The sequence below is a fragment of the Zingiber officinale genome, chromosome 6B (assembly GCF_018446385.1).
Source record: "Zingiber officinale cultivar Zhangliang chromosome 6B, Zo_v1.1, whole genome shotgun sequence".
Taxonomy (NCBI): Eukaryota; Viridiplantae; Streptophyta; class Magnoliopsida; order Zingiberales; family Zingiberaceae; genus Zingiber; species Zingiber officinale.
The window spans coordinates 117,545,394-117,572,826 of record NC_055996.1 but is presented as its reverse complement, the minus strand read 5'-3'; the positions used below and the strand labels follow the sequence as shown (position 1 = coordinate 117,572,826).

General features: G+C 34.0%; 2 protein-coding genes across 2 annotated transcripts; one reads left to right on the top strand and one right to left on the bottom strand.

The window, feature by feature from the left end:
• Positions 1-78: 78 nt before the first annotated feature.
• On the bottom strand, positions 79-19,802 carry LOC121989168. The gene is made up of 6 exons (XM_042543043.1): positions 19,606-19,802; positions 19,462-19,529; positions 2,569-2,918; positions 1,396-1,491; positions 688-747; positions 79-586 (listed from the first exon to the last, which is right to left on the bottom strand). Exons 1-6 carry the CDS (start codon positions 19,749-19,751, stop codon positions 389-391), a joined length of 918 nt encoding a protein of 305 aa, XP_042398977.1. The 5' UTR covers positions 19,752-19,802; the 3' UTR covers positions 79-388.
• Positions 19,803-21,210: 1,408 nt separating this feature from the next.
• LOC121989167 (ASC1-like protein 3) lies at positions 21,211-25,978 on the top strand. Its single transcript, XM_042543042.1, has 6 exons — positions 21,211-21,553; positions 22,391-22,599; positions 23,255-23,410; positions 24,223-24,408; positions 24,511-24,689; positions 25,551-25,978. Exons 1-6 carry the CDS (start codon positions 21,431-21,433, stop codon positions 25,568-25,570), a joined length of 873 nt encoding a protein of 290 aa, XP_042398976.1. The 5' UTR covers positions 21,211-21,430; the 3' UTR covers positions 25,571-25,978.
• Positions 25,979-27,433: the final 1,455 nt, after the last annotated feature.

Here is a 27,433-nt window from a genome sequence, read left to right as displayed (position 1 = left end):
GGTGAGTAAACACAAGTTTGATCCTGCTTGTATGTTGTACTCTTAGACGTCATGTGTGAAGCGTATAGTTGATTTGGGTTGGTTGCATGGTCTATTATTTAGATTGCTTTTGGCTTGTAAAGTGTGAAACTCTTGTACATATCATAATTTGTTACAGATGCTTATTTGCAAGTTCAAATTAATCATACAGAAACCTTTTGTTTGTAGCCGCCATCAAGTAGCAAGGGGAGACCAACATTTTGTGCAGCATATTTTTAGGCAATGAACTTAGCCATCACATTTCATGCTGAACGTCCAAAGCCTATAATATAAAAGGGTCATCTGTAAAAAGACTGCAACACTAGTTTTTATGAAGGATGTTTCGGAAAAACAGCTTCACGACCACAGATCATCTTCCCTCGTAATTGTTTGCAACACTAGGTGCAGCTATGTTATCGTCAGTTTCATATTCATCGTCGTCGTCTTTCATGTTTCTCCCGAAAGCAAAGGGTTTCCTTCCCATGGAGGTGAATGGCAACAATCCAAAAGCTCTTGCAGTTTTAATTTCCCTAGCGACTTTCCTTTGAGCTTTGGCACTGATTCGCGTCTGAAAAGAAAAAAAGTCATTGGCAGAACAATTAGTTGTATCGCGTATATGTTGGGCAGTATCTGTAAAACAAGCTACATGGTCCGAAATTTAGTCCTTACATGGCTTCTTTTGATTATAATTCCTGCTTCAGTCAAGAAGTTGGCGAGGAACCTCACGTTCTGCATTCAGCATGCCCAAATTGTAGAGCATGAAAAAGGGAAATTTCTTAAGCATGAATAATCAATGCATCGTAAGGCAAAATGATAATTAGAAGGCTTCAAAATCAGATGGAGATATTTTTCTACTTCAAACTCTTAACACATGTAATGCAGGCTAAAAGGAATCTAGTAACATTTAGCATTCCTATTGAACGAATGCTTGATGTTTCTATTGATCACGTGTAAAATTTAAAAAAAGTTTAACTGTGTCAAGCACTTAGATTCATCCACGTATCAGATACTCGTACTCAAGTCCAAGTAACAAAGTCCACTAGCACAAGTAAGCAAAGAGCCTGAATTACACACCAATAATTCCAAACACAAAACCCCAAGTATCAACACAGATATGATGTTGGTTAAAAATTAACTGAAATAGTACGAGAATCTCAATACAGTGTAGCTTTTGTTTGAGGCACCAGAATGCAATGAACACAAACTTATATCTTAAATTACTAGTCAAATTTACTGGGTATCTGTAAAATAATAAAAATTTAAAAATTAAAGCAGGTCTACTATATGCTAGATATCTCGTTGTTTGGCATTTTTATAGTGAAGTGTGAAGTCAAAAGTTTAACTATATAACAAAAGTAAAAGAAATATGTAGCTTACCCTGAAATCAGCTTTCCTCAGTACCTCTTTTGTGGTAGTCGTGAACTCTGTTCTTTTGGGAGGCTTATGAATCCCAGGCTTTGTGAGATCAAGATCCTTGTGGGAAGTCACAGAAAATTTGTGAGAAGGAAACCACAATGAGGGAATAACAGTCTTAGTAATACTTATATCTGTAGCATTAAAATTATAAACCACATTATATGGATGCTAGTGGCCCTGTCCAGTGGTGATGAGTCTTGAACATAGTGACGTCCTTGATGTGTCAAGTATATCTAAACAACCTTATATGGATTATTAATGTATGTTAGCTGGCATCCAGGAGATGGCCAGTTGTGGAGCTTTCCAACTGCTGATAACGACAGATGTTTTTACCAAAAAGGTCAAGCACAGGGAACTAATTAGTTTCCCATAAATCACCAGGGACCAAAGTAATTCAGACAAATTGGCTCAAATCTTCAAACAAGAGGAATTTGTAACGTTCAGCCTAGCACAGACAGATATCCATATATCGAGTCAAAAATGCAAGGTAGTGATTAAAAAATGAAATATGGAACGAGAGGGTTCAGTGCTAGTCAACTGATCTTCGCAATGTTAAAGATGGTGGAAGTAATATTTTTATAGGCCATGAGTGCAATTATGCATTAAAAATCGAAGGACCTAGGTACAAGCAATCCTCTTTTTGACAATTCAATAGAAATTGGTATTCTAAGCTCATTTTTACAACCAAACATAGGAATACGTGGCTATTCTATGGGAGTTCATATGGAATAGAATAGCTAATCCTATGAGCCAAAGGTAGTATTAAAAGAAATCAGAATATATCCTCAACTAAGCTCACAGAAAAAAGGGAAACTACAAAGAGAGAAAAGTGACATCTAAGCATTCACTCTTTGGATAGCATATGCAACAACAATAGTTAGTCATATCTAGAATTTAGACGGAAATAAGCAGTTAGAAAAAGCATACAGGGATGAGTGAAAATGAGGGAACATAAAGGAATCAGAAAAGCTTAATGTCATACATATGGATCCAGATTCAGCATTAAATCATCAGATCAATAGAATAATATTAAGACTCTTTTCCATCTAAAGACATCCATAGAGATAAAAAGGAGTATTAAAAATAAAAAATATAAACTTAAAATAAACAACAAGATTAACCATTAGCTCTTACCCTTGGACTGTAGGTGTTCCCAGGATAAAATGTCACATCCGGTCTGAACCTATAATCTTCTTCCTGTATCTCATTGCTATATGTAAATGTACGGGCTGCTTTGTCCAACTTTTCATCCATACCATCTGATAGTGAATCAAAACTATTACTTATACCATCTATTATACTGGAACCGTTACCAACATTTGATCTGGAGACAGTATATCTTTCATGAGCCTTCTCCAGCTTGTCAAGCTTGCGATAAAAAGGAGCATTCATTTTGTCATCGCCTTTATCACCAAATAAACGCCGTTCAAAATCATCAGCACTCTCAAATGAAGGACTATTCTTTTGCCCAGAATCTCCACCATCTGTTCAATCCAGCCAACTTAAGCGTCAATATGAGAGAACAAATTTATCTAACTGTTAGCAAAGATTGTCAATTGCAATGACTTCAGCATCTCGCACAGCATGAAATAAAAAAATGTCAAATATTTCTGATGGCACACAATTAACATAATAACCAGTCAGCCGAATCAGTATGGGTATTGAGATTAGTTGATTCAAAAAACTTAGGATCAACCAAATTAGTAAGATTGGGAAGAACAGAAACAAGAAAATAACAAAATTAATAGATTTTTTTAAAAAATGAAGCGAAATTGTGAATAGATTTGTGTAAAATCATCTGAACATTTATAATTTATCATACTATACTAGTACTTAGTTAGTATATACTTAATGCTGTTAGTTTCAATTTTATATGAAATAACAAATCCTTTGCTAACATATTCATATTTATTATAATTAGTAAATAATATAATTACATTTTTATTTAAAATGGCAATATTAACAACTTGTTGTTATGTATTAATAATCCTATACTTCAAAAATTTAGCAATCAATAAATTTTATTTATTTTTATCATAGTTCATATCATAAAAAATAATTAATAATATCATAGAGTCAATATACTAATAGAGGATATTTTATTATTGTTAATAATAATATAGTTAATAAACAACATTAAATTACAATTCATTCATTAGTAATAATATTAGATTTTCAGAAACTATCAATAATTACTCATAACATCTTTCTAACACTGCCCATATAACATATTTAATATAAATAATTAGTAGTTAATATCAGATTTTGTTAATATACAATTTCCAATAAGGATGTCAGTATTCAGATACTATCTAGAAGAAGAGAAAGGGACAATATAAGTGTAGAGCTTAAGACCTACAATTTTTGACATTTTAAAAATTATATTTGAAATTTAGAATTCCTTATATGTATAAATTTACAAAATATACTATTAGAATGAACATTTGAAAATTGGTACCATTTTAATATGATGAATATTATTCATGAATAAAAAATCAATGGTGCAATATGACAGTAAAGGGTTTGAAGTTATTAATCTCTCACATTATTTTCTAATTTATCTATAATGTTCATTATGGTATCAAAAAATCCTTTTATCTAACTCTTTAGAATACACGAAAACAGAAAAGGGATTTTTTTACTTGAAACTTAAGAAAAACTTCTCATATAATTCACTTTTAAGATGATATAGCGTGAAAAAGATGTCTATTTTTTTTGTTGAATATCAAATTTAAAATGCCTATGCAAATGCAAATTTATTTTAGTAAGCCATGATTGTGTTGATCAAGATACTAAATAAGAAGAGTGAGGAAATATAGAATTGGATTGCAGGTTTGAGAGATTGTGGCCTCACTATGAACTCATGGTGAGGTTGCTAGGTGGTAACTTGGCTGCACTGCAGCGAGCTCGCTTGGTCGGTCTTGACAGTTGGAGGATTCTTTTCTCTCATTCCCTTTCTATCTCTTTCTTTCTCCTCCTTTCTCTTCCCATTTCCTGAGGATATTTTTTCACTATTAATTCCTTCCCTCCTTCATCCGTGTTTCAGAGTAAACAATGCTAAAACATAGCACTAGTTAGATACACTATTAGAAATATATTGGAAAACAAACAGAGGCATAGATCTTAAGAGGCGAGCATCAAGAGCACTACGATGTCACTAGCACTAAATTGACATCAAGGCATAAGTAAGACTCTTCTTATTGATGCTTTTTCTTCTTCCTCTTCCTCTTCCTCTTCCTCTCCTGCCTCTTCTTCCACTGGTACACTAAATTGATACATGCCACCTTGCACGTGAGCCAACAAAAGTTAGTATGATACCCTTCTAATTAGGAGTCATGTCTCACTTAAAAAAAACAGGTGACCCACTTGGATGGTCATGCAAGCCTTTGGCTAGCTTAAAGCCTAGCTATTGTCCATACAATGTATTTCTTATTTTTGGATGCATTATACTGATTTGACAATTGTGGAGCTTGAATTACCAAGACAATCTATCACCAGAAATCATTCTTCTATTTCCTTCTACTTGCTTAATACATCACAGTATGACTCAGTTGAAAGTTGAGCTTCTGGGTAACAATATAACATTTTATTAGGGGACGTTTGATTCTTTCCTAGGAATAGGAATCGGAATAGAAATCATAGTATTGTGGAATGGGAATGAGTATGAGCATGGATATCACTCTTAATGTTTGATTAGTTAAATATTTTCTATCAGAATAAATCAAAATTTTCTTTTTTACTTTTAAAGGAAAATAAGAGAAAAAATTAGATGTGAGAGAAAGTTGAATGTGAGAGAAAAATATGATGAGAGAGAATGATGAAAGAGAAAGTATGATGAGAGAGAAAGTGTGATGGAAAAGAATGAAGAGAGAGAAAGTACGATGAGAGAAAATAAGAAAAGAGAGTGTGTTGGCCCAGAGTTGGCGGGGGCGGAAAAAAAATAAGGAGAGAGAGTGTGATGGAAGAGATTGAGAAAAAAAAAAGTATGATGAGAGAGAAAATATGATGAGAAAAAATAAGAAAGCGAATGTAATGGGAGAGATTGAGAGAGCAAGTATGATGAGAGAGAAAGTGTATTGAGAAAAAAGGAGTGTGATGGGAGAGATTGAGGAGAGAGAAAGTGTGATGAGAAAAAATAAGAAAACGAATGTGATGGGAGAGATTGAGGAGAAAGAAAGTATGATGAAAGAGAAATCATGATGAGAGAGAAAGTGTGATGAGAAAAAGGGAGACAGATGGGAGAGATTGAGGAGAGAGAAAGTATGATGAGATAGAAAGCATGATGAGAGAGAAAGTGTGATGAGAAAAAAAAAAAAAGTGTGATGGGAGAGATTGAGAGAGAAAGTATGATGAAAGAGGAAGTATAATAAAAGAGAAAGTGTGATGAGAACAAAAAAGAGGGAAGAGAGTGTGATGGAAGAGATTAAGGAGAAAGAAAGTGTGATGAGAGAGATTAAGGAGAGAGAAAGTGGGTGATAAAATGAGGAGAGAGAAAGTGATATGAAAGAAAAATTAAATAAATATATTTTGATATTTGATATTAAGAGGCAAAATTTTAGTTTTGGATCAAGGATATTTTTGGAATAAGGGAATATTTTGATTGTTGAAAATAGAGTAATGACTCATTGAAGGGAGGAGACATGGGAATGAGTCACTACTAGGGTTGTAAATGAACCAAACGTTTGTGAACAAGCTTGGTGTTATGCTTGGTAAGAGTTTGTTTATGTTCGTTCAATATACATAAGATTAATTAAACAAACAAACTTGAACAGCTCGTTAAGCTAAATAAACAAGCTTGAACACATATGTGTTCAGCTCGTTAACGTTCGTGAACAACGTTCATGAACAATGTTCACGAACCATATTCATTAATAAAACTCTTTTCAATATGATAAATAAATAATAAAATAAAATAAATAAATAGATTTAAATTATCAAGCTCAATAACCAATCAAATAACTAAAAGTTTGAAACAATCAAACAAACTTGAATTGAGAGCTTGATAACATCTAAACGAACCAAGCTTGAGCCAAGCTCGAACCAAACTTGAATTGAGAGCTTGATAACATCTAAATGAACCAAACTCAAACCAAGCTTCAAACAAGCTCAAGTTCATAAAAAATAAACCAAGCCAAGCTTGAACACTCATTTCAAAAGCTTGGTTCATTTTAAGTTCGGTTCGGCTCGACTTGTTATCTTATCAAATAAGCTTGAACAACCCCAAAGTTTGGCTCGACTCGGCTTGTTTACAACCCTAGTCATTACTCAATTATAAGAATTCATTCTCTTATTTGGATTTTCATTCCTATAATCCAAACATCAATAATGACTATCAATGATTGCCATTATTCCCCTAAACCAAACGCCCTCTTAGTAATAGACTCATCTCACAGTAGTCTTTATCAAATTAATCATGAGAACGCATTTGTAGATAGAAACTAACAAACGCAATAAATGAAAGAAGAATAATTAAATTATGTAAAAGCACAAAAAAAAAAAACTAAGTGCAACAGAATCGACCAAACATTAATATTAAATCTGTTCCATAAATTATTGAATTGAATCTCCATTTATTTTCCTCTTCAAAATAACTCTTTTTAGTCATTCGTTGTCGGAGTTCAGTTTTAAAAAGAGGAAACCTACGTGAGTTTTTAAATCGATTCCCACTGACCGACTTGGCTCTTCCATCAACGTCTTTTTTTCATTTTTCCTATTCCATCAACCAAAACTCAAAAGTCCAACGAAAGGAAAAAGAAAATAAATGAACGCATGAATGGTAGATAATCATATCACAATGATCAATCAAAAAATTCCATTTTTTAGAAGAATTTCAAATACTAAAAGATCGGAAAGACTAACTAGCAATCTTGACAAGTGCAACGGAAGGAACCCTGCAAGAGCTCACCTCCGGGAGAAGCCACTGCGCTGTAAAGCGGAGGGAAGGACTGCATCCACCCCAGTTCTCCCAGATTCCTACGACACTTTGCAAATCAAAAGAAATGGAGAGAAGGCAGAGAAATAGTAGGAGCCGTAGGTTTATGGGGATTACTAAAGAGTGGCGAAACAACGCTTGTTGTGCTGGAATCCAGGGACTCCGGAAGGCGGAGCACAGAGGCTTGGGGCCGACGTTGGCGGCGACCGGGTGGAGGACAACCGCGCAATGGCTAGCAACAATCTCGAGAAGGATCTCCGTCACTCCATTAGAAGTGTGCGAGAAGTGTGGCAGCCTATGGAGAGAAGACGACTGTTACAGGGATTAGGGTTTTAGAAGTAAGCTTCAAAGCCACGATCCTTTAACATTAGCTTCCATTATCCGAAAACTATGATCCTTGTCGTCCATATGAAATATATACCTAAAGCCATGAAATTATATTTTATTTAAGAAATTAAAAAAAACACACATTTAATTATATATCTAGTCAATCAAAATAAGCATTTCGCTCGCCCTCGTGAACATAGCTGAGGTGGTAAGTGGATGAAAGTTTACCACTTAGGGCATGTTTGGTTAGAGATTATCGTTGATAGCCTTGGTAGGTTATAACCAAAACCTTGTTTGGTTTAGGTAATGAGTGATTCCCGGTAATAAGCGATTCCCGCCACGTCAGCAAAGTCGGTATGCAACCCAGAATTGCATTACCTCCGAAATCTCTAACAAATCCCCTTTGTTATATTTTTTTATTTCTTGACACTATTGGTTTTCACTACGAGTATTTGCCATGGGTCGGCGATGACAAATCCATGAACGACGCTGCGTTGATACCCTATGAGGGCTACAATCTCGATTTGGGCCCCACGTTGCATCTACGATAGCTAGGGGTGAGCATTTGGTCAAAATCGAACCGACCGAACCGAATAGACCGAAAACCGAATAAACCGAATTTCTTTTCAACCAACCGAACCGACCGAATTTCCCTATGAAACCGAACCGACCGAACCCTATTCGGTTTTACCTTTAAAAAAAAGATTTTATTTAATTAATTATATTTTAAAATAAAAATTAATTAAAATAATATTCTTATTCGATTTAACCGAATTACAAAATTCAAAACCGAAACCAAACCGAATTAATCGAAAATCGAACCAAATTTTCAAAAAAAAAATCGAAAACCGAATTAACCGAACCGAATTTCTAAATTCGGTTGGTTCGGTTCAGTTAATTCGGTTTTTCCGAATTTTTGTTCACCCCTAACGACAGCTACGTTCTGAGGAAGGACGAGGCCAAGCCGAATCGTGGGAGGCTACTAAGTTAGATCGAGAGCATCACCAAACCAGTGGTGGTCAGTGGTCTGGGGCGAGGCAACGGGAAGTGTATCAATGAGGGAGACCCATGACATCCTCAAGATATTCCTCAAGAACGTCATCCGTAATACCATGATCTGGCATCCCTGGTGATGTGTAAAAAGAAGAGGAAAAGGTGTAGCCACTCGTCTTCCCCAATAGTCCAACCAAACTTAGGTCTAGATTCAGGGTTTGAATCTTTTGCCCCTTTTTTTTTGGAAGGATCAGATCTTGGTTCTCTCCTTACTAAAACAAATCATTTTCCCGATGGTATGCAAATTGTAATTGCTTCTTTTAATCGCGTTGTTTGATGTGCTCGTCAGGTAAACATCCTTCATGCCGAGGAGCAACAAGAAAAGAGGCAGGTACAAGGCAAGGAGCGTGCACTCACCGGAGGTAGTGCTGCCGGAAGGTCATCTAACTTCGCTTCTAATCCTCCTTCCTCTCTGCTTGTTCCAAGCATTATCTTTATTGGCGCTAAAGGTTTGTGTCGACCATGATGTCGCTCTTGCCTCACAAAAGGCTTATGGATGTGAATAGGGGAAAGGGAGTTTAGAGTGCCGATAGGACTCGAATTGTTCGACATTCGACATTCGACATTCGACATTCGACATTCGACATTCGACATTTGAGGATAAGGGTCTCAAACTACTAATCTGAATGGAGCTCATTGTCTGTTTTTGAGGACTTCATTTTTCTACTCCTTCAGAGTTATGGTATAGCAAAGTGTCATGTCACATAATATTCATGCCAAAGGAGTATTAACATATTATACAGAAGATCTGAGACTTAGAATGGTTAAATTATAAGAGAGGATTCTTATAGCTTTGTCTAAAGGAATTCATCATTCATCACTTCTGTCTTTGAAGGATCGAAATTGATCCTAGAGGAAGATGAATAGCGTTAAAATTTTTAAAAATGAACATATAATAATTAAAGCAATTCAATTAATCAGAATAAGCACAACGGAAATAGATTAAACTTAGACTAATTCAATCAAGTAAGACAAAAACAATAAAAATGTACAAATGAATTTAGCTAACAATTTAAACATGCAAGTTGATCAATCTAACCATAACTATAAACACACAGTAGTTATAAAATATGATTCTTATTTCTAATTTCTCCTAAGTAGAGAAATCTTACAGAAAAATAATCTAAAAAGTTTAAGGGTAATAAAACAAATAAGGCAATACTACAACAAATGTAAATGCTACTAAGTATTGCCGAACAAAAATGAAGTGCGAGTCGTAGCATGCCACAAAACAGAAGGCAAAAGAGTACTTAGAATATGAGCACAAGAGCCTAGGAGATGAGTGAATGAGTGATCTTCAAGCTCTGCCTCAAAACTCCTTATATAAAACTCCTCTGATCACCTGGATCCTTCCCAATCGCTTGTAGAGGTGTTGGCATGGCTGCAACTTCTATCGGTAAGTTAACGTTAACGAACCTCTCTAGTCGCTCGTTCACCACACCCTACGGTTGCCTGGGTAGGAGTCAAATTTCATCTTAACGGCCTTGTTTGGATTGCAGATAACGTCATCTCATGGTTACCTTGAAGCTGCTCTAGTCATCCATACACTCGGTACGCATAGACTACGATCACCTGGATCCTCTAAAACCCCTTCGTTTAACACTAGCCAATCATCCCAAAAACCCATCATGTTGCCTGGAACGTCAAATATGTTTTCCTATAGTAGTTACACAAAATGAGAAAGATATAAAGTGTAAAGTTACTCATACCTATTTGACTAGATTTGACCCGTCTAGTTTGGTTTTACCGAGCAATCTGCTTCTAATTGATTCCACATACTTAGACCTATGTCAAATAATCAATTTCTAGTTGATTCCATACACTTGGACTTGATTTATCTAGCCTCCAATTAGGAATTTGTCTGCCAAACCTTAATCACTTGAACTTGATTCACCTAGCCTTCGGTTAAAAACTTATCTACCAACCCTTAATCACTTGGACTTGACTCACCAAGCACCCTAGTAGGAATTTGTTGTTTGGTTTCCAACCAAGACTTAGCCCATGTCTGATTCATAACTAGAACTTTAGATGTCTAGATCCACTAGGACTTAATCACTGCCTAGTTCACAACCAGGACTTTAACACTTGTCAAGTATCATGTAAATTTGACACAACTAGTTAGATCACAATTATACTAATTTTAACCTTTATCATATATCAAAACCCTAGGTTATATGTTATACTAAGTCAAAGTTAGTAATCAATAATAAAACAATAAGTTGGATTATTCAATGTATGAAAGAAGATAGAGTTAGTGCAATTATACATGAATAAAATAATTGAATAAAAAACTCCCCCTTAATTATTGCTCCCCTTAATTAAATTCACTTGATATTTATAGGAATTTATCTTTTATTTCTCTTCCCCTTTTTCATATATCAAAAATGAGTTAAAATACAAATAAGGAATAACATATGATGACATATTAGGTCAGATCATAAAAAATGATTTTAAAGTAAAAAATGCAACTTTGGATGGATTCAAGTCAGATAAATCAACTATAGAAAGAGTTCAAGTCAAACCATATTCAATCTAATAATAACTCAATCATATAAAGATTAGACTTCAAGTAATAAATGCAAGCCAAAATAGCAATAAAAATAAGTCAAGTCAACTCAAGTTAGATAAGAGTTTCCAGCTTAATCTTATCAAAACTAAGCTATTAACATGTGGAATATTTCTAACTTAATCAATTTAAAAGTTTATACCTCCAATTCATGTTGATACACTGATATAATCATATGAAATTTAGAAATTATTACCCTAAGCATCTCACACTATTGTATGTTTCACAATCACAAACAAATTATCCCTTAGTGTGTTTTGTGAGATACAGACTGCCTAGATCTATAGGTACATGGAATCTACGGTAGAACCTAGGCTAAGTCCATTTATGCATGTTAAGAAATAAAACAAGATTTTCATGCATAAAATATACTAATTTTGAAAATAATAAATTTTGAAATCATATTTTGAAAATAATAAACATGAAAATATGGTTATAATCAATCCTAGTCTAACAATTTTTTTAAAAAAATTGCTCCCCCTAAGTTGAAGGTCTAACATATTTCAATTTAGCAATTGGGTGAGCATAGAAAATACTAGCATTTATCATATGAATATGTTATTGGGTACCCAATAGCAATTATTTTCAACTTGATTAACTAAGCATGATTTTGGAACCCACTTATTTCGAGCATTTCTTTTGACTAAGTAAGATAAGAAATATGATTTTGATTTGAGTTAAACCCAAGTCCAATCTTGTTGTAAGCAACATGTCTGGTTCCAATCATCATATTCAAATATTTTGACCCAAGCGTGAACTTGCTTAAGGTAGTTTTTAACTCACTAACTTGGTTTTTCAAATCAGAATTCTCTTCCTCAAGTTTTGACACCTGAGTTGAGGTTCCAACTTGACTAACCTGAGTTGATAAGTCAATTTTTTCCTTAAGGTCTTTGACCTCCTTAAGCAAAGTTTCAACTGTAGACTTGTATTTAGCTAGAGTCTTAGTCAAATAAGCAATAGTAGCATATAACTTTTCAGTAATTGGATTTGTTACCTCATCAGCTGACACATCTGAGTTGCTGACTTAACTTAAGTCGGATGTGGTTGCACTTCAATTCTGACTCTGAACTTGAATATTCTTGGATTGTTGTTAGTGCCAGTAAGTTAACATGGAATGAATCTTATTCAAATTCGGATGATGACTCACCCCAAGTTGTTGGTGCAGTTTGCATTAATAATCAAATTTAGATTTTGATGTATGACAAAAGTTAAAGTTAGACTTATGATTTCACCTATTTACCAAGTGTGCAGGATTGAAAGACTTCATGGGACCTGACACCAGGCTGAAATTCAGTTGAGAACTGGTAGGAAGACTAGATAGATTAATATATAGCAGGAAGTCCAGTTGAGTCTGTTGCACCTGACAACTGGCTGAAGTACAAATGAGACATAACATGAAGACCTAGTGGGTCAAGGGTCAAGTAAGTTTATAATGGTAAGTAAGATAAACACTAGAGAAGAGTGATCCAGTGAGAACGTGGGATTATAGATACTGATCTAACTTAGATCCATGTTGAAAGTCTAAGCTGAGATTATGACTAGATCCTGATCATGGTAAGACATGATCTAATTAATAATTTTATCTTATTGTGCTAACTCTGATTTACAGGTTATTTGTTGTTATTTGGATTAACGTGTCTTGCAGGAGTTAGTTGGCAAAAGTTCATCTCGAATAAATAGTGTTCGAGGCGCCTTGGAACTGCAGGGAGGCACCTCAGAGCTCAGTGGAGGCACCTTGGACATGGCGGAGGCACCCTCGCACGGATAAACTTTGGGGATAGAAGTTTGATGAGGGAAGGCGTCTCGGAGGCCATTGGAGGCACTTCGGAGCACATTAGAGGCGGCTCGAAGCTGATGGAGGTGCCCTCATAAGGATAAAAGTTGAAGATTTCGGATCGGACAAGCACTATTGGAGGCGCCCTAAACCATTGGAGGCGCCTCCAATTGTGAATAAAAAGAGGTCTTTGGCTAGCTTCAAATAACAACTTCTCTATGCTTCTTCTCGACCATCTAGCTGCTCTGACTTTGTGCTACCACTTCGCTGTAATGCGCCTACACCTGATTGCTACAGCAGACCAACACCAACACTTAAGTTTCCACACTTCAACATTATTGTGTTGGGTAACGTTTATTTTAAAAGTCATTTACTTTATGCATTTACTTTATCGTCAACGTACTCTGTTATATTGTAATAATCAAAGTGCTATTCAAATTACGTGCAATTTAGTTTTTCATGAGTGGATGAAACATATTGAAATTGATTGTCACATTACTTGTCATCATCTTCAGCTTGGCACCATCACGTTGTTATTCGTTCCTTCTAATTTACAGATTGTTGATATGTTTACCAAGGCACATTCCGCTTCATGCTTTCGTTTCTTGTCTGACAAACTCTCAATATTTCTAGTTATAGCATTATGAGTTTGAAAAGGAAAATTAGATTATACTATTATTATAATCATTATTAGGTTTTTCTATTTATTAGCTATTAAGGATAGATTAATCTTTTTCTTATTCTTGGTATTTAACCTAACTATATAAACATCTTATTGTGTAACTTTTCATTATTGATGTACATAAAAAAGCAAGCCCTAGATTTCGATTTCTATAGAGCGAAGATCATGGGAGAGTAGGGAGATCATGGAGAAGTGGGGGTCATGCATCATGTCTTCTTGTGTTCGATTGAATTGACTCTGCAGCGCGTCGGCTCGGCAAGTCGGATCTGCTCAAAAGGTCAGATATTGCCACATAACCCCTGCGTTGACTAAGTCCTGGAGAATGACACCCAGACTCCCTGTTGATCGGATCAAGCGCCCACCACGTGGGCCCTTTCCTCCGCATCACAAGAATCCCTTCAAGTCTAGTCAAAGGAGGGTATAGGCCAACTGACTGGACAAGTATTCTTTTTAATGGCCATCAGGGCACATGGGGCTAAGTACCTCAAGGTAGAACTGAAAGAGAAGACCACAATATATATAAATGGAATACAAATGATCAAACCTAGTGTGAAGACAATGAATCAAATCCTATCAAGGATTAGGAGAGAAATCAGTCCATGACTGAGTTCTAGTCAGGGAATAAGTGGTGACTCCATCCCCGATAGAGAAAATCCATGACTTCGACTATGTCAGAGTCAGAAGAGGATAATAAGCTCGATCACATGACTCTCGAGTACCCGTGGAATCGAAAGAGAATAGCTTAGTCCGTGACTATGTCTGAGTCGGGAGAGGATGGTGAGCTCAATCTCACAACTCCCTAGAATCCCTGGAGTTTCAATTGATTCAAAATCCTTAGTATCAACCAAATTGGGAAGAACAGAAACAAGAAAATAACAAAATTAAATAGAGTTTTATTTTTATTTTTAAAAAAAAAGAGAAATTGGGAATAAATTTGATTAAAATCATCTAAACATTTATAATGTATCAAACTATAGTAGTACTTAATTACCATATACTTAATTCTATTAATTTCAGTTTTATATGAAATAACAAATCCTTTGCTAACATATTCATTATTATAATTAGTAAATAATATAATTACATTTTTATTTAAAATGTCAATATTAACAAACTGTTATTATGTATTAATAATCCTATACTTCAAACATTTAGCAATCAATAAATTTTACTTATTTTCATCATAATTAATATCATAAAAATAATTAATAATATCATAGAGTCAATATACTAATAGAGGATATTTTATTACAATTAGATTTTCAGAAACTATCAATAGTTACTCATAACATCTTTCTAACACTACTCATATAACATATTTAATATAAATAATTAGTAGTTAATATCAGAGTTTGTTAATATACAATTTCCAGTAAGGATGTCAGTATTCGAATACTATCTAGAAGCGGAGAAAGGTACATTATAAGTGTAGGATCGTAAGACCTACAATTTTTGACATTTATTGAAATTATATTTGAAATTTAGAATTCCTTGTATGAATAAATTTACAATATATACTATTAGAACAAACATTTGAAAATTTATACCATTTTAATATGATGAATATTATTCATGTATAAAAAATCAATGGTTCAATATGACAGTAAAGGGTTGAAAGTTAGAAATCTCTCATTATTTTCTAATTTATCTATAATGTCATGGTATCATAAAATCCTTTTATCTAACTCTTTAGAATACATGGAAACAGAAAAGGATTTTTTTTAACTTGAAACTTAAGACAAACTTCTCATATAATTCACTTTTTAAAGATGATATAGTGTGAATCAATTTTTGGTTGAATATCAAATTTAAAATGCCTATAAAAGGGCAGCCCGGTGCACGAAGCTCCCGCTATGCGGGATCCCGGGAAAGGATCCATTATACGCAACCTTATCCTGCTTTTTGCAAGAAGTTGTTTCTAGCCTACAAATGCAAATTTATTTTAGTACGCCATGATTGTGTTGATCAAGATCCTACATAATAAGAGTGAGGAAATATAGAATTGGATTGCAGGCTTGAGAGATTATGGCCTCACTAAACTCACGGTGAGATTGCTAGGTGATAACTTGGCTGCAGAGTGGCGAGCTCACTTGATCTGTCTCGACAGTTGGAGGATTCTTTTCTCTCATTCCCTTTTGTGTTTCCTTTCTATCTCTTTCTTTCTCTTCCCTTTCCTTGAGGATATTTTTTCACTATTAATTCCTTCCCTCCTCCATCCGTATTTCAGAGTAAACAATACTAAAACATAGCACTAGATAGATACACTATCAGAAACATATTGGAAAACAAACAGAGGTGTAGATCTTATGAGGTGAGCATCAAGAGCACTACGACGTCACTAGCACTAAATTGACATCAAGGCATAAGTAAGACTCTTCTTCTTGATGCTTTTTCTTCTTCCTCCTCTTCCTCTTCCTCTTCCTCTTCTGCCTCTTCTTCCACTCTCTCCACTGGTACACTAAATTGATACATGCCACCTTTCACGTGAGCCAGCACAGTTAGTATGATACCCCTTCTAATTAGGAACCATGTCTCTCTTAAAAAAAACAAGTGACACACTTGGACGGTCATGCAAGCCTTTGACTAGCTTAAAGACACTAATTGTCCAAATAAGTATTTCTTATAATTGGATGCATTATACTGTTAAGTATTAAAAAAAAACCGCAAAAGGTCTCACTGCCACCACCATACCCATCCACGTGCACCGATTCCTTTTCTTTTCCCCTTTTCTTCTTCTTCCCATTCTTCTTTTTCTCTTCTCCAGCGGCGATGAATGGCAGATCCATCCCTGTTCTTCTTCTCCATGCTTGCAACTCCCTTCTCTTCTTCTTTTCTCTTCTCCAACGGCAACAGGCAACACGCAACAAGCTTCCCCTTCCTTGCTGTCCTGCTTCTTGGCAGCACTGTCGGAGCTCCTCGGAGTGTGCCGGAGCTCACCGGACCACCAGAAAAGAGGGGAAAACAAAGCCCTAGTAGCTGCCCTCTTTTCTAGCCAAGCACAGCAACCACCGGAGCTAGTTGTGGCCTTCGCCGGAGCTCGCCGAGACAACCGGTGAAAAAGGGAAAAGGTTTTTCCCTGCCCCTTCACTATCCCAGCAGCCTTCTTTGTTTTCAACCTTCCCTAACTGCCATAGTTACCTTTCGTTTTCTCCAACAGCAGCCCTAGCTGCTGTCCTTGTCTTGAAAGCACTGCCGGAGTTCGCCGGAGCTCGCTGGAGCTAGCTGAGATGGCCAGCGACGAAGAGAAAACAACCCTAGTTGCTGCCATCTTTATTTTCAGCAATCACAGTAACCCGTAGAAGGTATATTTTGATGCTTTGTGTTAATTGATGTGTAGTTAGGAGGGCTATCTAGATTGGAACAAAGGTTTCATTTAGGAATGCGAAGTGGTACGAGATAGCGAGATTAAAAATAATGATCTAATGGCTTCGAGTCATAGATCATGTTCAGATTTTATGTCATGATTTTTTTATCATTTTGATTATTTGAGTTATTATATTTTGTAGATACGAGCTCGAGTGGAGCATGGTGACCTACCGATACTCGAAAAATTTTGATGTATATAATGTAGGTACATCTCTCTTGACTCATATATTTATCCTTGTGCATGAATAAAGAAATAATGAATATATATATATATATATATATAATTATTTTCAATAGGAAATTAAAATGATATTACAAATAGCGAAATGGGTTAAAATAATAAAATCGTAGAGGGTAAATAATTGATATTACTTCTTGTCCACATGTGGGTTTATACTAGGATTAATGCGAGAAGGGCTGTTTTAAAAATTAAATAAATATTCTAAATTACTCTTCTGTTTCTGTTGATACTTGTCTTTTTTTTACTTGCTTGACCTTTCATACTCTATACTTTTGATGTTCTTGTAGTTTTTATCTGTGAATAATGATAAATTAACAAACTTGATATGAAGATGTTAACTTGATTGATCATTTGATATGAAAAGTGAATAATTATGATAAATATATAAAATGAAATCCTTAAAGTGAAATAATAAAGATGGTAAATGAAGAATTAAAAAGTGAAGACTATGGGCCTAGCTTTATACCAGAGCTTTATATTCGAGTACTGGACCGCCCACATATTATTGTAGTAGCGCGGCGACCGCGGTCCAGAGTACCTGACCATACACCCGAGGCGTGGTGGCATGATGTAGCCCTCGGTCAGTGTTCATTATGTCTTCCATCGGTGAGGGCTGATAGCCTGTACATCAGATGACGTATACAACGGTCTTATACTCTAAGGAAGCTTTTAGCCTATCCATGTGAATATTACACTCTGATGATATTGGCTCCAGTGATTCACTTTTTAGTTGATTTATCAAGATTTAGACCATTGATATACATGTTGATATTACCATGATAACTTGTATACTGATTGATTAAATAATAAGATTGGAGAATTTATTTTAATTGATGATGATAAGGTGAAGATCTTAAACTCTAATATAAAAATATTACCTGATTATAGATAACGATAACCGAAGATGATTATACATATATATGTATAAATGGAGAACTTTAAGAATAACCTAAAGTTGTAAAGAAAGATTGTGATTTACTCTACTTCTTTGACTTCTTAAACAAGATTAAATTCATGTACATTTTTCTTGAGTATCTACTTAGCCATTTGTCTAACTTTCTACATTCTTTGGCCTCCAGTTTTGTAGACACAGGGATCCTTTTGATATTATAGTTGGTCTCGGCTTTACATAGAGTTGCTCAGAGATCTCGACGTATTGATTCCTGGTTTGTTTTACTTTTGTTTCGTTGTATTCACATTTTATAACTTTATTTCAGATGTCGTCTATCAATATAGTTTTGGGGTGTACGAAAACTATGATATATATAAATTGATAAATTTCCTGATTATTCTGTTTAGATGGTTTTTAAGGTTTCTTATATTATATTGTCACCGAGTGGGATACCGGGAATTATACCTCCGGGGCATGACAATTTTGGAGCATTATACTGACTTGACAATTGTGGAGTTTGCATTACCAAGACAATCTATCACTAGAAATCATTCTTCCATTTCCTTCTACTTGCTTAATACATCACAGAATCACTCAGTTGAAAATTGAGCTTCTGGGTAAAAATATAGCATTTTATTAGGAATAGACTCATCTCACAGTAGTCTCTTATCAAATCAATTATGAGAAAGCATTTGTAGTGTTCCAGATAAAAACTAACAAAAGCAATAAATGAAAGAAGAAGAATTAAATTATGTAAAAGCATAAAATATCTAAGTGCAACATTATGAATCACAATATTAATATTAAAATGAAGCAAACTTGACAATCTGTTTCATAAATTATTGAATTGAATCTTCATTTATTTTCCTCTTCAAAATAACTCTTTTAATCATTCATTGTCTAAGGTCAGTTCTAAAAAGAGGAAACCTACGTGGGCTTTCAAATCGATTCCCACTGAACGATGCTTGACTCTTCCATCAACCATCTTTTTTTCATTTTTCATATTCCAACAACCAAAACTCAAAAGTCCAACGAAGGAGAAAAGAAACAATGAAAGCATGCATGGTAGATAATCATATCACAATGATCAATCAAAAAGTTCCATTTTTTATAAGAACTTCAAATACTAAAAGATCGAGTAGACTAACTAGCGATCTTGACAAGTGCGACGGAAGGAACCCTGAGAGAGCTCACCTCCAGGAGAGGCCACTGTACTGTAAAGAGGAGGGAAGGACTGCATCCACCCTAGTTCATCCAGATGCCTACGACGCTTTGCAAATCAAAAGAACTGGAGAGAAGGCAGAGAAATAGCAGGGGTCATAGGTTTATGGGGATTACCGAGGAGAGGCAAAACAAAGCTGCTGGAGGCCAGGGACTCCGGAAGGCGGAGCACAGAAACTTGGGGCCGACGCTGGCAGCGATCGGCCGGACGACGACCGCGCAGCGGTTAGCAACGATCTCGAGAAGGCTTTCCGCCACGCCATTCGAAATTTCGAACTGTGCAAGACGCAGCCTGAGGAGAGGAGAGGATTTTATACTGATTAGGGTTTTAGAAGCAAAGTTCGAGGCCACGGTGCTTTAAGATTCGTAAATAATGAGATCCTATATAGAAAATGTGATCCTCGCCGTCCATATCAAGAAGAAAAAAAATGATTAACCTTAATCATCCTGAATGACAACAAGATATCCTTTGAAAAAAAATGATAATATAGTTAGTTCATTGACTATCATCATTTTAAAAAAAAATAAAGTAAATACGTATAATTGAGGATATCTTTGATTTACCTCCATTTTAAAAATTCATATAAATACATCAGGATTAAATATGAAACCATGAATACCTAAATTATAATATGAATATCTTTTTACTACATCATAATCTCGAGGTGAAATTATTTTTAAAATATAATTATTATTTATGTTTTTAATTGAGACTGCTTAAGAAATGGTATTTTAAAATATAATATATTAAGAATTTCTGAAATTAAATATATCAAGAGACCAAAAGCTCTATATAATTTCATGTTATTTTAACATATGTGTCTCCAGCTAAACTCCCTAGCTCGATCATGGCTTTTCAAGAAGATACTAAGCCCTTTAGATACCTCTAACAGCGGAGCAATTACGAATTTTGGATTATAGCCCACCTCTTGATTATTTAATCGAGGGGATATCAATTGTTGGGCAAAACATACTTTTGCTTAGGTAGGGAAGGCATAACTTATTACCTTGATATTTTAGGGAGTGGAATGTTTTTTTGCTAACTATTTTATCTTTATCTATCAGAAAAGTTTGAACGAGCGAAGCTCTTATTAATTTAAATTTATTATAATTCAACTTTTAAATCTTAAAATATTAAATTTTAAATTCATATAATATATTCCATAAATATTTAAAATTATTATTCTTGAACATATAAACCAAAAGAAAAATCTAAATCCTAAAATAAAAAATTTATTAACTAAAATTCATTATAACATAATTTTTAAATTTTATAATTTTAAATCCTAAATATATTATATTTAAACCCTAAATATATTATATAAGACGTTTGGATATTCAGGTGCCTCATCGATATTAAAAAAAAAAAATCCCGTAGTATTCTGCGGCGTACACAGTCCGTAGCACAGCGACGTCTGTGTATATAGAGATATGTATATAAATTCTAATCATTTCTATATAAAAACCGTTTCAGAATTATTTTAATTATTTTTAGATCATATACCATATATTTTTAATCGGGTAAATTTAGATGTGATTCAATATTTTTTTGGAAAATGATACGTGTAAAAAAATTCAAGGAAAAATTTAAGAATAAATATATACCCATAAAAAATGAAATATGGACCATGACAATTTTTTGTTGAGCATATTATTATTTTATTTTTTTATTGAAGAAACTACCTTTTCTTTAAAAAAAAGGAAAAAAAAGTATTTGTTTCGTGTTCCACTTGTGCTCTTCGTCGTCACCTATTCCATTTCTAACACAGAGAATAACCAAATCGAGCTCCATCAATTCTATTTCTCCGAGATCGCTCTTGCCAGCCGTTCCTCGCCTTCCTCTTCGAATCGAACCTCTCGACGCGGATCTCCGTCTGCTCAGTAACCGAGGCCGATCGGAGCAGAACTGCCGTACGCTTTGAACGTGCTGAGTCCCGCCGGAATGGATCTGACCGTTTTAAGGAGCGGCGTCGGCGGTCCGGCGCCGGACAATCTCGTGCTCATCCTCGTTTTCGCATTCGGATCATTCCTCGCTCGCCTATTGCTCGACCGACTCGTCTACAAGGTTCGGATCTTTGGCTCTCTTCCACTTTTGCCTGCGCATTTGGTCGGTGATCTGTCGTGCGTTGTGTGTCACGTGGCTGTCGGATTTTAGATCAGCTGAGAAAAACGTGCCTCTGGATTGTGTAGAATTAATTAATAAAGAAAGTAAAACAAAGCAAAATTGAACAACTAATCATATTGATGGTATTCAATCACTAAATAAATTTGGCGAAACTGTTCCAATTATCAGAATTTGCTCGCTTGGATCAATCTTCACATATATTGAGGATTACTTATATATAACCCTTTGAAGGAATTTTCTAAGATGGCATTGTAGTCAATCTCTAAGTTCTTGTTTACTACGAAATGATCTCATCTGAAGCGAATTTGTTAAGTGGCTTCTTCTTTTGTTGAAAACATCTTCTTTTCATGGTTACCTAAGTCTTACAAAAACAATCCTTTTTATATCACTTTTTTTATTCTATTTATGATACAAATGTTTCCAAAAATATATCTAGTAATCAGCATGTCATAAAAATGTTCTTGGAGTGGTTCCGCTAATCGTGTGAGACTTGACCTGATGATGAACCCTTTTTAATTTGTTACTAGTTTAGAGTTTCTTCAAGTGTTGCAGATGTGCTGGCCTACATCTTTTTGGAAATATAGACTTTTTAAACTTCTCAAAGGAACATTTTATTGGCTATTCTATAAAAAAAAATTGTTTATAACATCTTATTTGCGCTTTATTCTAGGTTTTTACTTGATTTTGTACAACAATTGAAATTTATTTATTTATCAAGTTACAGTTAAATTATGCTCATAGGTTTGTAAACTTACAGATGCAATTGTTTATTTTCAGCCTTGTTCTATGAAATTATTAAGATATAAAGTTGTTCCTATGGTGAACGATGAGGCTCATTGGACAAAAATTGCAAAGTCTTGCGAGTCAATGTGGAAGCTGACATATTATGCTATTGTTCAAATATGGGTAATTTCAATTATCAAGCAGGAGCCTTGGTCATTAAATTCAAAGGAATACTTCAAGGGGTGGCCAAATCAAGAATTGAAGTGAGTGCATAATGGCGAGCATGATCGTTCAAGTATGCTTGTTTCACATATTATTTATGATTCTTATCTAGATATTAGTTAGACTACAACTTGTACATTTTAGCATAAGCTATCGGGCTTCATTGAGTTAACTCTTTAATTTGGCTTAAGCATTTTTTGACCAACGGCCGGACCAATTTAGTAGATTAGTTCTTTAGCATCAAGTACTGGGATAACTATATAAATTGTATAATTTAATTTTTACATTTTCTTTATTAGTATGCTACAATTTCTCAAAAAGCATTAGTGGCTTATGCAGAATTTGACTACAATAAGCATCATATTCTGCAGCATGAAGTTGTACCATGAAAGTTAATAGTCTATGGAACTATTCTAACTCCTTTTATTGTCAACTATTACAAGTAATTTTGAGTCTGAAATGAAGTAGGATAGCTTCTCATTTGCAACTGCCTTTACATAGCTCGTAATTTTATAATTTTTACATTTTCAATATATTCAAGTTTACTATCTCAAATATAATGCACTGATGTGTGGGACATAGATGTATTAAGCTTTTTGTCTCAACCTTGCATGAGTTAATATAATTGATCATTTAGGTCCCACATTATTTGTATTTACTACTAAACTTTGTTCTTTCTTAACCTTATTATGTCAGGTCTTCCTTGATGCTTTTCTTCATGTGCCAATGTGGATTTTACACTTACAGTATTGTTGCTCTCTATGCTTGGGATATCCGCAGAAAAGATTTTTTAATTACGATGTCTCATCACATAATAACCTCGATTTTGATTGGGTTTTCCTACATTACCAGGTATGTAAGAGGAAGTTTATGACCTTGATGTTATGCATCACTACTAATGATTATATGCTTGTACTAATCATGTTTGCTATACATAAAAAAATCTAGTACTTCGGATGGCGAAGGTGTGTAACCTATATGCTAAGACGTTCATTTTGTTTAATAAAGAAATCAAAGTATCCTTGTTGAATATATCTAATCTCTTGACATCCAATGGTTTATAGAGGAACTTTCTGGTATGCTGATTGGGCATAAGACTGTTCTTATTTTCATGTTTCAGGAAGTTTTGTCTTTTACTGCACCCTTAATGTATGCATGTACTAGTTCAATGATTGTTAACCTTTATACATAATGATCGCTAGCCATGTAATCTATTTGTTTTCCTGACCCTTGACTGGAGCAAACTTAAATGAATATTAAAAGATTTATCATTCATTGTTCTTTGAAACATTTGTATGTCACTACCTCTGCCACTATGTTGGTGGTGCATTTCATGCATAATTTCTATTGGTTTGTATCAGTTATCTGATTCCAGTATATATATATATACATATTATTTTTAACTAAAATTTGAGTTGGGTAAGGTTTTATATAAACACCAAAAACCCGGACTAGGAAAATAGACATTTTTGGGACAAAAGTTGGGTTTTATTTCAAACTCTGAAATTTGGATTATTTGAGATACTATAGCCCATGTACTTTGTTTCCTTGAAAATTGAGATAGCTGAGAATTCTTCCTTTTTATGACTTGAGTGACTCACATACATTTTCTCAGTCTTCGTACTTTAATTACAGTAATATAGAGACAGAATCTACCTTTGCAGGTTTTTCCGAATCGGAACTCTAATTCTTGCTCTTCATGATACAAGTGACGTGTTTATGGAGTCAGCTAAGTTGTTCAAATATTCAGGAATGGAAATGGCAGCTAGCTTGTTCTTTGGACTTTTTGCTATATCATGGCTTCTTCTGAGACTAATATACTTTCCATTCTGGATAATCAAGTCCTCAAGGTTGTCTGCTGCACCAAGTGCGCTTTTCAATTTTTTTTTTTCCTTTTCATTTCACAATCTGATCTTTGATTGTTCTGATTTTTGTTCTATTTCCATTTTCAGCTATGAATCTTTTGAATCATTGTCATGGATGAATCAATTCCCTACCATGTTGTATTATATGTTCAACACAATGCTGATTACCCTACTCATCTTCCACGCATACTGGGGGAAACTAATATTTGCAATGATTATGAAACAGATGAGCAATAGAGGTCAAGTGGGGGAGGACATTCGGTCAGGTGATTACGTTACTTTTGTGTTTATTTGGTAGAACTTTAAAACTTAATGATTGCTCGCTGAACCAACATAGAAAATCACATTTGTTATCATAAGAGTTACTATATGAAACTGATCAGGGAAACATTTTCTTTTATATTTAACCCAATTGCATAACTTACACTTTACCAACCTCGTATCAGCTTAGGCTTGCTAAGCAATGTTCCATCTTTAGAATCCAAAGACGCGCATGTGCTGTAAAACCTCTGTAAATTTACAACAATACTATTTAGGAATGTTCCGGAGAAGAAACTTTTTTGAAAATTTTCCCCTTCCTTTCTAACTAGATATACTTGTATGTAGGTGTGGACTAGTTGAGCCAAACTTGACTATGTTCAAGCTCGTTGGATTATCTTATCAATCTTGAAAACATGTTCAAGCTTGTTTGTCAAAAAGCTTGATAAGCACAAGCAAAACTTGACTTTTCACCTAGCTCAACAATTGACATTGATCCAATGAATGAAACTTATAATATTATCTTATTTTCACCAAATAATTTAAAACTATAAATTTGCAAAATATTGAATAACTATTAGATATAAATAGTATTATAAACATGTCTATTATATTCTATATATTACTAAAAGAATTAACATGATCGTAACTGAGCCTTATATAAATTTGTAAACAAATTTTGTTCTTCAATTATTCATGAGTGTTTTACATGGAAGTTAACCGACCCAACTCACTAGCATTTAAATGTAATAAGCTCTAGTCAAGTTGTTTGTCAAGCATTCACAAATATTTTGTTTCATTAGTAGCCCTACTTGTTCACAAAGTCTCAATACTAATGCCTATTCAATCTAACTTCAATCTAACTTCAGATTCCGAAGATGAAGGATGAACTCTGCCTAACTTTGCAACGAAGGGGGAAAAAAAGTGAAGTTACTCAGCTAACTACACTGCAGAATGTTAGACATTCATCTTTGAGTCACGATCAAGTGAAGATAAGTTCCATAGCTTCTACTTCACTATGGATATATGTGATGAAGAAATAGCCTCAATTTGGAATGATGCAATCAGAAGTAGGATTTGGTATATACGTAAGATATTGTAGATTTTTCTTAGTTGCTTTGTTATATTTCCCACTTGGTTTGCACAGTCGCAATCCATTTTGTTGCATTGGGCCAGACATATAAAGGTTGTTTCCTTTCAAACAAAGTTCCTTTGTTTTGAGACAAGTTGTAGGCTTCTCTGCCTTAATTCTCTAAACAGATTAATCAATTAGAGAAATTGATTTGACAAGCTCATATCTTTACACAATATTGGCTATTGGTTTGCAATGCATTCTTGGCTATGTGATGTCCATGTAAAAGGTAAACTAAATTCCTTACGTGTGCTTTACGATGTTCATGTACGGTCAAGTACAGTCTGAGAGCCGACCCACAAGTTACAATACACCATGAATTCTCTTCTTTCTTTTTTTTTTTAAAAAAAAAAACTTTGAACATTTCAATACAAATCTTCAAAAACTGTTTTATATATGAATCCTTATTTTATATTTTTCAGATTTTACATTCTGGAATTATGATTCTGTTGTAGATCAGTGAAAACATTATTTTGTTTTATGTTCAAATCAACGCTGATAATTTTATGGGAAAATTATAAGCTTATAATTTTTTTAATATCAAATTGATCATCAATAATTAATGAAGAAAACGTGATTTCGCCCTTCATCCGCCGCGAGATGAAATAAGGTAAATTAGGGTGGTCTTGTACATGGGAAGACATTTAATTTTTAGTTATCAACTCGGCTACGACCTAGTAGGAGGATATTTAAATTCTCAGTTTAAATTGTTTTGGTTCAATTTAATTTATCGATTTTCGATTATGAATATCCAATGGCTCTAGCGGATGTAAAGAGATCCATTACAAGAATAATGGTCTTTACGGGTATGTATAAATACTCTTATAGTTTATTTTTTATGACACTTAAGTCTTAGTGATATTATCGAAAAACGTTTTATAAAATGATATCGTCTTAGATCCTCTTCACATTCTTGACATTTTAAAATATCATCATACAATATCAATACTAACTTTAAAAATGTCACAACATAGGAATATAACGATAGTATAAAAATATTAAGAAAGATTATATTTTAATGATATTTATATATGTCTTGTTATTATCATAATAAAGACAAATTTAAATGTTGCCTAAACTCATTTATTTTAACATTTATAAGTGTCTTATAAATTTTTTATAAGGATAGTAAAAATTGTCAGTAATGATAATTTATAAGATAATTTTAAAACGTCGCCTTAAAGAATCTATAATGACATTAGTAATTATCATTTATAATAATTTATAAAGATATTAAAAATTGTCACTACAAGAATAATTATTTAAAATATAAAACCTAAATTTAAAATTTATATATCATCATAATACATCCATCATTCATAATAGAAATACAATTAAAAGTGCTAATATAAAATTTTTATTCATCTAACACTAATTTGACTCAAATTAAAAATTACAATACTAATGATAAGTCATTTACATCCAAAATTAACTACACACTACACTTAAACTATTAAATTTTAGACCTAATAAAGTCTTGTGAAATAAAAACACAATTAGTTGGATCATCTTCAATCTTCATATTGTAAGCAAAATCTAGGTATCTGTCACCTATAAATACAATGCATATATTTGTATTAGTGAAATAAAACAATGAAAATAAAAAGTAAAAAAAAAAAT